The sequence below is a fragment of the Barbatula barbatula genome, assembly GCF_947034865.1.
Source record: "Barbatula barbatula genome assembly, chromosome: 3".
Classification (NCBI taxonomy): Eukaryota; Metazoa; Chordata; class Actinopteri; order Cypriniformes; family Nemacheilidae; genus Barbatula; species Barbatula barbatula.
In genome coordinates this window covers 14,582,430-14,594,312 of record NC_136764.1, presented here as the reverse complement: position 1 = coordinate 14,594,312, position 11,883 = coordinate 14,582,430, and the positions used below count along the sequence as shown (strand labels likewise).

Genomic DNA, 11,883 nt, shown 5'->3' with positions numbered 1-11,883 from the left:
TTGTATATACCACAGTTTTACAGGTGCCTTCCTAAAATACCAAATGTCTAGAGGTCAAGCATTAGCCCTAATAATAATAATACATGCTATAAACAATCACATAATAGTAATGACGCAAAATAGCATAGTATGACAGTGATGAAATGATAACATATTTAGTTTCAATTTGTTTAATTGTTTTCTCTTCGTTTTGTCTTCAATAAAATGATAAATCTTGTAGTGTTTTGTATTGGTATTTGCACTACAAGACTGTGGCTTCAGTCGTAAGGACGCGCAACATCAGCTGCTCAAATACTCGGACTTGAATCACTCCATCACTCCGTGAACTGGCAGCATGCAGGTGTATCGTGTCGGCGTGTTTCAAAGACTGAAGTGAGAGACTAAACCAAGACTAAGGGAGAGGTTGTAAAGAGGATGTTACATGCACAGCGATTTACTGGGAGTGTTGCTATCTTTACCCGTTCTGTTTTATAGACACTTGGAGAATGCGTTAAGATCGGAGCAACAACACGGATTCGTGAACCTCAACCTGCTCCGTTTTTTATAGAGAAGAGACGATTTCAAGGCAACAGGGTTGATAGTTTTCTCAAAACGGTTATGAACACCAACGAGGCGAAGGAATATCTCTCCCGAAGAGATATACCACAACTGTTTGAGGTGAGCATTTGTGTGGGAACTTTTGCATTGATGAACAATGGAAAGAATTTGTTTTTATATCACGTGCTTACAAAATATAATTTATAAGTTTCTTGTCTAGAAAAAAATACTGCTAATTCTTTGATATTAAGGAAAGTCACTCTAGCCAATTCCTTAAATAGGAGAATCGACATGGTTTTGATTTGACGTTATAGCAAGATTTAAAATGATTAGTTGGTGATTAATAATTTAATCGTAATGATTAATAGAAACATTTATCTAAGCTATTGAATCATCTAATGAATTGAAGTAAAGCTTTGACAGTAATGTTACATTGCATTAGGATATATATATATGTATGTATGTATGTATGTATGTATGTATGTATGTATGTATGTATGTATGTATGTATGTATGTATGTATGTATGTATGTATGTATGTATGTATGTATGTATGTGTATATATATGTGTGTATGTATGTATGTGTATATATATATATATATATATATATATATATATATATATGTGTATATGATATTACATGGTACATGGTTATGCTATGGTGTTTATATTCGTCGGGTGTGCGTAAAGATACATCATGTGTGAAACTATGTGAGTCAACATCACTGATCGCTGTTTAATTTGTGAGGCTTAATGTCAGAAATGGTTATGCTTGTTGATGTCCTATAGGAAATAACGATGTACAACAGCTTATTAATTGTATTAATAAAATGACCAATTACCGTAGAATGTTGCTGTAAGTTATTATTATTGTATTACTACTGCCGTTTTGTTAAAAGTATAACACAGTAGTTAAAACCTCTGTGATGTTGTTCTATTAAAGCATTTATCAAGTAAGCAAAACATACCTTTTTAGAGAGTTTGGTCTTATTGATTATTCTGTTACTAAACTGTATAAAGATTTACATTGATTGTACTGTATATCACCAAACAGTTATTTATACAATAATAATTATATTAATTACTTGTCAAATAAGACATCCTTTAGTTTATCCTTACTGTATATACGGTACAAAGTGGATTCATAGTGTGTCCAAAAACAATACAAGCAGCCCACAAAATAAGTTTTTTTAATTTGGGTCATCTTCCCTGATGTTCTTGTTATTTTTTTTCCTAGAGTCTGCTTACTGGTTTGATGTACTACCGACCAGATGACCCCATCGATTATCTTGAGACCTGTCTTAAGAAAGTGAGGGAGCTGGGTGGAACTGATAAAGTTCGATGGGATACATTCGTTGGGCAGGAGAAGAAGTCTTTACCACCACTCAACGGTGGGCAATCACGACGATCATTTTTCCGAAACGGTGAGTTGAGAAAACAATAGGAATGAGGTGTGGTCATCAGTCAATGGAACTTGGAGCAAATTGAAGGCAACAATAAAATGAATGCAAAACAGAAATGCAACAAGCTTGCGTTTTGTTGTATAATACACAGCAGGCTCATTATTCATAATTCTTTTCTTGTTAGACCATGACAGTCATCTACTTATAAATAATTAGAATCAGAGATAAAATGACAATTCACCCAAATATCTGCTGCTACAAAGGTGTGTGATTTAGATTCAAATGTGATTAATAAAGTAAACCTTGCTAGACATTGTTAAAATTCTGCTACGGTATAAACAACACATTTTGTGATCTTTTAGAGATACCTGTCAAAGGTGGTCAAAGATGATTATCAGCTGCTCTCATGACTAACTCAAGTATTTGCATTCATTCAGTAATCCCAGACAGCCCCAACTTCCCATATCGGAGATACGAGCGGCTCCCACCCATTAACCAGTTCTCCATTGAGAGTGACTCGGACCTATCTGAGACAGCAGAGCTCATAGAGGAGTATGAAGTGTTTGACCCCTCTAGACCAAGACCCAAAGTCATCCTCATCATAGGTAAGCCCCGTCTGAGATCTTTTCTCACAGATCTGAGTTCACAGCCGTTTGTGTTAGAAAGAACAGGACTGTTTTTTATGTGCTAGTTTAAATGTTTTGTGATTCAATCATCCATCTCTGATTTTTGTATTTTTGTGGTCAGGTAGTATTGGTAGATGTTTGTATGTATGTACAGTTAATGTATGTCTCACAGATACAAAGGTTCAAAAAGTTAAAGCCACCTTCTTCCCAAACAGGCGGTCCAGGCAGCGGTAAAGGTACACAGTGTCTGAAGATCGCTGAGCGCTATGGCTTTGAATACGTGTCAGTGGGAGAGCTCCTGAGGAGGAAGATGATCCATAATGCCACCAGTAACAGGAAGTGGAGTCTGATTGCCAGAATCATCACCAATGGGGAACTGGCACCACAGGTATGTAGTTCAGTGTAATTTAAAGGTTTAATCTGCAGCATGCATGTAACTGAATATGTAAATTGATAGTGCTGTATGTTACATGTAACAGTATAAAAATGTTATGTCTGCGGTCAATAGTTGGTCAATTCTTAAAGAAGTCTAGCGGTGAGATTCAGAATTGCAACCAACGGCTCACTCTCACCACCTTTCAAAGCACAGAGGACAAAGATGTCGTTACGTTTTCCCTTTTTTGGTGACGGAGATAACTTATTTACAAAACACGCTCTGTAGAGCAGTTTGTCCGTTTAGGGCTACTGTAGAAACAACATAGCGAATTCCAAGTTAGGGGACCCACTGTGAATGTAGATAGAAATAGCTCATCTACGGCGATGAAAGCATAATACTTCATTATGTAAGGTCTTTATACACCTCTGAAGACAGTTTTGTATATTAAATAGCATTTTTGTCAGTAGATCCTCCAAAAATGTACACACTGAACCTTTAACACCAATGTTACAAACACATATGTTAAACTGTTGCATGAATGTTAAAATACAAATTTAAAAGTGCGTAAGCAGGTGTGATGAATCTCAGTTTGTTGATAAACCCCAATATTTTTCTTTTAAAAATTACTCATTTTGGTTTCTCAAATCTAAAGTTCTGCATGTGAACACTGTTCTAATAGTCACACAAAAGACTAAACATTTTTTATGTTGTCAAAAAGTCCAGAAATTGCTCTTAATTTCATACTTTGAGAATAAAGTAGCTGCGATTGAAGTGACAGGCTATGTTTTAAAAAAAATTTTAAGTCTGTTTCAACACTTCACAATAATTAAAGATACTAATACTCTGCTAAGAACAAGAACGCCGGCCAACAAGAACTCTGCAAACTGCCTGTTTGTATAAAAGATGTTTTATTGTGTATGAACTGAATTTGAGGACTGCGCACATGGAGTTACATGCGAGAGCACGTCTGTAGACAGCGCCACATGGGGTGGCCGGGAGTAGCTTTGACTTAAGTGGCGACAGGTTTGGCGGAAAGCCCTAATAAGGAGATGGACTGAGTGTGTTTTATGCAAATGACTAAACTCGTGCACACGGCCGCTGCTTTAAAGAATACTCCAAATTCACAAACATAAGGACAAGGTAAAGAACAAATTAATGTGCATGCGGACGTGTTGTGAATTAGGCAGAAAGTTTTCGTAGGGGGTTCAAATATGCGTAAAAATAAGAAAAATCTACGCAATTATAAGTGAACGAGACTCGATGTGCTTACATACCCCTTTCCTGCATATTAGCTTTCCGATTTGAGAGCTGAGCGAAGAAGCGTGGGGTTGGAAATGAGGGCATCATAGTTAAGGCAGGAGATTTTAATTATAAGCAGAAGATAAGACCTCCTGCTGGGTGTTGCTTTCCTAATGCACTTCTGAAATGTGTTGTAAGTTTTGAAAGGAGGCCATCTACCTGCAAAGATTATTGACTAGAGGGTAAAATGACCACCCAAGTCATTTAATCCTTAGCTGCATTAAATGTCCCTCTGTACAGAGACGTGGGTCAAGTTCAGCCTCCTGATACTGCCAGAGAAATCAAAGACACTTTCTTCGAACGATTTACTGGATTAGGGAGACAAAGGAGACATTAAGGGAAAATATGAGTCAAGAAGTCTTGGTGTTGTAAAACCAAGATTCATCTAATTGGGGTTATGCACTGCGAAAATGAAGAACAAAATTACTGAGTATTTTTGTCTTCCAGGATCAATATCTAAAGATTTTGTCTTATTATCAAAATTAATAAAACAATTAATGAAATTAAGTGGTGAGGTTGGCTGCGGTGGCAATATGGTGGCTGACACACTGGAGGATATAACGCATTTACATTTAGTCATTTAGCAGACGCTTTATACGACTTACAGAGAGTTCAGGGAGCAATAAGAGATATGTCATACAGGAGAAATAATACAATAGGTGCTAACACAAAGTTACTAGTTTCAACAAATGCCAGACCAATACCTGTGAAGAGAAAGTTAGTGTTTTAAAAAAACCCTCAAATTTATGAAATGCACTCTGTTTCAAAAAAGCAGTTTGTCTGTTTATGGCAATTTTTTTGTAGAAACAAACACGGCCAATTCCATGTAAGGGGACCCACAATGTATGTATCTCATTCTAAGGTTAACGCCTAATTATGTACCGTCTTTATAAACCTCTGAAGACACAGTTATTTATATTATAGGCTATTACATTTATGTCAATAGAGTCTCCAAAACATTACACATGGACCTTTAAAGGACTGTTCACCCAACAATAAAAAGATATTGCTTTATAAATGTCTTTGTTCTGTTGAACACAAAAGAAGATATTTTGAAGAATGTAGATAAGCAAAACGCTCTCGGGAACTTTTTTACTACCGTTGTAATATTTCCTTCTATGGTAGTCATTAGAACTGTTTGGTTACTAGCATTTTTCCAAATATATTTCTCTGTGTTCATCAGATTTTTCATTTTTTTTTACAGATTTGGAATAACATGAGGGGGAGTAAAATATGACAGAATTGTTTAGGGGGGTGAACTGTCCCTTCTTAATGTATGTTTATTTTGGAAAAGTAAGAAATTCTGATTTCTTTTGCAGTGCGAGAAATGTTCCTTGCTCTTGAACTGAAAGTTTCTCTTTAGTCCAAAAATATATATTTATTTATTATTTGAAAATAGGCTGCATAAATGACTTAGTCCAAAATTCAATGATTTTTTCTTTGTCAGACAGACACACACTTGAACATATGACTTCCCTTTGCCTTACAGTGTTTGCAACTGTGTTTCATATAAATCTGTACAGCCTTGCTAATAAGGACGACTGGTAGTTGGATCCAGATATGGTGCAAACATTTTTTTGGAATGGGAAGTTTTGCATGTGGAACAAGCATAATAGTATTATGTGTTTGCGAGGAGGGTCTTCATCATAAACGTGTACTCTGCCCTTGAACATTGCCATGGTCGCTTCAGCTAGTGGTAAAATTGAAAAGAAGCATTTGTAAAAAATACATTCCAAACCATGCAACAATGATGACTGATGTAGTTAAAAAAGAGTTATTTTTAAAGTGTATTTTTATTTGAACAGACTTGTACTGTCTGTTAAATTATCCTGCATTCCTTAATTACAGTAAAAAATCCCAGGAAAAACATAATATTTTTGGGATTATAATTTTTTATTTAAATTCATATGTAATTCTGCAAATATGCATATTTTTAATACATAAAAAGATGGATTGTTGTGAATGTATCCTTTACATTGAATGATTGCCTTAAAGCTCAGCTAATCTAAAACACAATTTCATCCAAACTAATTTAATGGGATTCAACATACAGTGCAGCCCAGAATCACAAAGGACATGTGCTGTTTACTGTAGAAACTCAACATATGAGAAGCAAACTGCAAACCGAAACGGGCATATTTAGAAGGGGGCTCATTCATCTGAAATTAAGTAATCTGAATGTCTAAGATAAGTATTCCTGAATTTGTGAATAGAGTACATGATTTTCACCTGTGTGTATTCATTCATCCCCATTAGGAAACAACCATCACTGAAATCAAGCAGAAGATCATGAAGATTCCAGAAGCTAGTGGTATAGTCATAGATGGCTTCCCTCGAGATGTGGGACAGGCACTTTCTTTTGAGGACCAGGTGAGTGATTTTATTATTGCCGTTGCTATTTCAGACTCTATTATTACTGCTCGCACTTTAGGTTAGGGATTTGACCTGAAGTATTATTAAACTTTGGTCATATCTAAAAATCTGAAAATTATAAAAATTGAGCGTTGCCTCTATTGACTTTCACCTACTGTAGAAAACGCTCAGAGCACCATAACAACTGCATAGCAACATGCTCAGAATCATTCAGAACACCATAGCAACATGTAAAACGCATAATTTTACAAACTTAATTTTAGAACTTAAATGGTCCTGTTTAGGTGACCATAATCATTCTTATTCCTACTGTAGAGAGACAATGGGGGTTTTTCTTTGGATGAACTATTGCTTTAAAACGTGGTCTCTCAAATCGTGTGTATAATTAAGTGTGAATGGCAGGCTAGAACTTATGAATATAAGTTGCTAAAGACCTGTCAATTCTGTCCAGACTGCAACTTACAATTGCTATGTGATCACGGAAGCATTAACTAACAAGTGAACTTTTGTGTTTGGGCTCGGCTGTAAGTACGTTTAAAACCAAGACAGGGCTGAAAATGCAATATAAAATGTCAGATTTGGCATAGCTAATGGACCACATTATAACGGCTGAGTGGATATTTACAGTACGTAAGTGGATAGTACAGTTGTCAAGGCAGGGCTGTCGATACTGTGTTTACACTAATAAAGTGTTCATCAAAGGCGAGTTGGGGAAGGCGTTTGAAAAAATGCTTGATGGTCTTTGAAGTTTAACTTATTTTTTATTGTCTAGTGTGCATTAAAGGTCTTTTTCAGGCGTTATCCTTCTTTGACAAAACCGTAAGACTATTCTGCAAACCTGCAACGGGAGAATTTAAGTCGGGAACAAAGATTACCTTCGTTGATTTTCCTTTGCCAACCTTGTTGATTCAGACCTGCATGAACGGCCTGACCAGAAAGCTCAAGTCACGATTCAAACCAATACATGAAACTTTTAAACAGAAAACTCTTGACAGCCCTCTTGTGAAATATACTTCAACCATTGCCTCTGACAGGTCTATATTAATGTCTGTAAAGAATAAAGTACACACCGGGACGATAATCGCACGTGATGAGCCGAGTGAACGTGCAAATTCACTCCCTGACATAGATGGCGCTTAATGAAAAACAGAAATACCCGGTACACAAGGTGGCGCTGTGTAACTTTATGCTTCTGACACGTGATGGTCACACAGAAGAAGAATTAATCTTGCTTCCTCTTCATCAATAGCTGTGGCTCATTTCGTAAGCCTACCGTCTTGTGTCCTCCAGAGGTATCATCCTCTAAAGGATGTAGCATATGGAGGATTCTCAACTTAGAATTAAATGAGAAGTCCTTCGTAGGACATACTGGCAGAAAAGGAAACAGGAAGTGCTACGTTGCTATGACAATACTTTGCACTCGCACACCTGTCAAATAAATGTAAACGATTTCTACATGATTTTAAGAGGTAAAAAGTTATGATACGAAACAGCCTCGATGACGCAACAGGCTTCAAATGAGACCGCCGGAGGATGCAGCCTTCCGAAACAAGACACAGCTAATGTGTGCTCGGCAAGACCGTTTTGTTCTTCGGCGCCACGAAATTGTGTTTTACTGTCACTTCAGCAGCTCCAGGCACGTGAACAAAAGCGGCAATCTCATTGGTTGGCAAGTTTTTAACACTCCCATTAGCTCCCTTTGTTTAGCCACTTGACGTTAAATGTCGACTATAAATATGTGAAATTATCGTCCCAGTGTGGACAAGCCTTTAGGCTGTCAAATATGAGTTAATTTGCTGTCTCTTAAATATGAGTTAATTTGCTGTCTCTTTCTTCTGTTAGATAGCAGATCCTCAGTACGTTTATTATCATGTCTACCTCAAACCTCATCCCTAGCTCTTCCAAATGAACCTTTACGTTTGACATAAACGTAAGATTAAGCTTTTAAAATGACAGAAGTGTGCAACTCTAAATGTCACATATTGCATACTCCATCTCCATCTGTGTACACGAGGGGTAAATTGTGAAGAGAAGCGAGACACAGATACGCCTCCATCTTTCCTCGGATGTGTTTGTCCCTCCCTAACGCTTCTTCTGTGCCTTCTATTTCACACCAATTATCTAAGAGGTGCTTTAACGTAGGCAGACAGCTGTGAGGATCACGCTTTTTGCGGCCAGAAAACATTCAATTGCGCGTGTGTTATGAGCCACCCTTATATGGCTGTCATTGTATTATCGGTGTTTACCACATTACAAAAGACTGACGCTTTAGTAGCCTGCCAAACATTATTTCTTACATAATTCTTTATTTTGTTGTTTGTAACCTTTCGCCAGTGATGATGAGTGACTTCAATTCAGTTTAACAGACAGTTGCCAATGTGTCATACATGGATAACCAAATATCAAAGCAAGTGTGATCTGCAAATGATGCCCTACCTTTTCTCAGAACTGCTTTTTAGGGATACTGCATGTAGTGAGTTTCTTATATACAAAAAAAAGCATCTGAGGAGCTGATAAAATCAGGCAGTCACCAGCTACCATGGCCAGTGTACCAATAAGTGAATTTTCCACCTTGTTAACAAGATGCGAGCTTGGATATGGCATGTTCTGTATATGAAGCCCGGCTTTACTGTTAGAATAATTAGTTTACTTTCCGTCTGCTGCCTGTGGCAGTTTAATAGGCACCCAGAATCAGGAGCAGCATCCCTTGTGCACAATTGTTTGTCGTTCCGGGGTGCTGGGACAATCAGTGAGTGGATGTGTGAGTGAAGAACTGCCAAAAATACAGATTGTTTTGTGACGCTACTGGAAGAGCCTATAGCACTCATGCAGCACAGCTAAAGTAGAGCGTTCAAGTCTGTCTGTCTTTGTGCTTTTCATATAGCATGTGCTTTGCTGTTTTTAACTCCCACAGGGAGATCATTTTCAATGGATAATTTTCGCTTCATTAACCTTATTATTTTGCTGCACATTTATTAAACAAACACAAAGGTTTAGTGTAGTTTTTCTCTCCATAGTTCAAATCCAAAATCTTTTGCATATTTTAACATACTTTATCATAAATTGTTATGTTATTGTCAAACGGGAAGTTAATGCATCAGATAAATGGTCTATACCATAAAATATGGCATAATATTTTTTTATAAAATGTTACATCCGTGCTATTCCAATGTACTGTAATAATTTTTCAGATCGGGTAGAAAATCTTTTTAGGGTTAGAGCTGCCCATATTCACATATGGTGCACCGAAATACATCACAATAGAAATTGGCATTGTTTTTCAAAGAAAGTAATACACAAAGCACACTTCCCTAAGCACATTCAAGAGAAAAGAAAACCTTTTTCATTACTTCCTTTTACGGCACTGGAACCGATATGGAACAGTTGCAATGGAGGCCGAGAGATTAGTTCAAAATGAATGAAGCCACTGGATATAATAAAGCCAGATTAAAGAAGGAGACAACTCATTTATCAATACAGGCGATGATATGAATAACAATGCCCATGTGTATGTGTGTGTGTGGAATGAAAAAGGTTTGAACAGGTCTTAGACTGTTGTTTGACAGCCTTTATGGAGTGACCAGGCAACCGATAATAGTGCCACCATAGCCAACGTCACTAACCAAATTAGCTTTGACTCTCACAGAATAGTAATGAGCAGCATTGAGGGGATTTAAAACCCAATTATGTGTGGGGATCAGACCACCGCTTTAACAGCGATCGTTATAGGATTACAAAAAACCTCCAGTGTGATTACACCGTCTCCCCAGCTTGTTCAAATGTCAACTAAATATTGTTCCAGAATGTCATGGTGAAGAAAGTCTGACTCTGTGAAATCTATATGTGTGTTGAGTTGGTATAGGAGAGTGACTGGAGGAGGAACGAGGATCTCTAGAGATCATAGACAGAGTTTTACACTATACACTACTCATAAAAGCTGGTATCTGTTACATCAAACCTCCCAAACCAACTGTTCACCTGCTGCATGTGAGATTTTAACCGATTTCAGTCGGAATGGAAAGCAGGCATGCTAACAATGAGGCTAGGCCATTCATTTTACAGGTATAGTTTATCAAAAAATGAAATCATTTAGTTCTCTTCTTGTCATTTCAAATGTATATGACTTCTTTCTTTTGCAGAACACAGAAGAAGATACTTTAAATAATCTATAACCAAACAGCAGCTGGACCCATTGACTTGCACTGGTTTTGTGTCCACACAATAGAAGTGAATGGGTACTGCCATTGTTCGGTTACCAGCATTATTCAAAATATCTCCTTTTGGGTTCTGCATACAGGTTTGAAATGACAAGAGGGGGAGTAAATTATGATTTATTTTTGGGTAAACATTTAATATCGGTCTCCAGATCGAACACTGAGCTACGAGATAACACTGACCCAATGAATTGACTAACACAGTGATATTGGACAGAAGGGCCTTTCTGTTGATAAAATAATTATTTTTCGGTGAACTATCCTTTTTAAGGAGCAATGTGGATTTTAGCAGCATCTAATGGTTGTGAATTGCAACCAACACCTCACTTCATGCTCACCCCTCCCTTTCAAAACACTACGGTGGCTGACACAGGACTTAGATGTTAGATGTTAGACGTTTTCACTTTCTTTGCGAAAGGAGATAATGTATTTACGAAAGAGCAGTTTGTCCGTTCAGGGCTACTGTAGAAACTACTGTAGATGGTGACTTCCATGAAGGGGACCCGCTGTGTATGTAAATAGAAATAGTTCATTCTAAGGTTATAAAAACAAAACGCTTCATCATGTAAGGTCTACATACATAATATATATGTGTACATATAGCATATTTGTAGAGTGACTCTAACAGGAAAAAGGAGATGGAGTTCACAGAAGCATGGATTTAATGGAATGAAGAACCAGAACACATGGAAATGTCAATGAAATAAGAGAAAAACAGAGCACTATTAATAGATTTCAAAGATTAGCAAATGGCTAATACCGTAGAGAGGTTAGTGAAAGAACAGAGGACAGGAGTGTTTCTCAGAGGTTCCCATTATGCTCCTGTAGATTGGCAGCTTGTCTCATGCAATACACATCTGGAGGTATAACTGGCAGTGGTTCTCCTGGGTCTTTTAGGAGTAATTTCCTTTAAAACAACATGCCAGACATTTTTCCAACAATCATTTGAGGCAAACACAATTTTATCATTAATTGACGGCATTCCATGGGGGGCCACGAAGCTTCTCCCCCGATGTGCCATCATTTGACAGTGTGAATAATGCCGTTTAGTTTG

At 37.2% G+C, this 11,883-nt stretch overlaps 1 protein-coding gene across 1 annotated transcript in view; it reads left to right on the top strand.

The window, feature by feature from the left end:
• Positions 1-238: 238 nt before the first annotated feature.
• The window catches only part of ak5 (adenylate kinase 5), a 40,244-nt gene continuing 28,599 nt past the window's right edge, over positions 239-11,883 (top strand). The window contains exons 1-5 of the mRNA XM_079453851.1: positions 239-657; positions 1,776-1,962; positions 2,379-2,546; positions 2,783-2,955; positions 6,499-6,612. Of these exons, the coding sequence (XP_079309977.1) occupies positions 598-657; positions 1,776-1,962; positions 2,379-2,546; positions 2,783-2,955; positions 6,499-6,612 (702 nt within the window). The 5' untranslated portion in view covers positions 239-597. The remainder of the gene's footprint in view (positions 658-1,775; positions 1,963-2,378; positions 2,547-2,782; positions 2,956-6,498; positions 6,613-11,883) is intronic.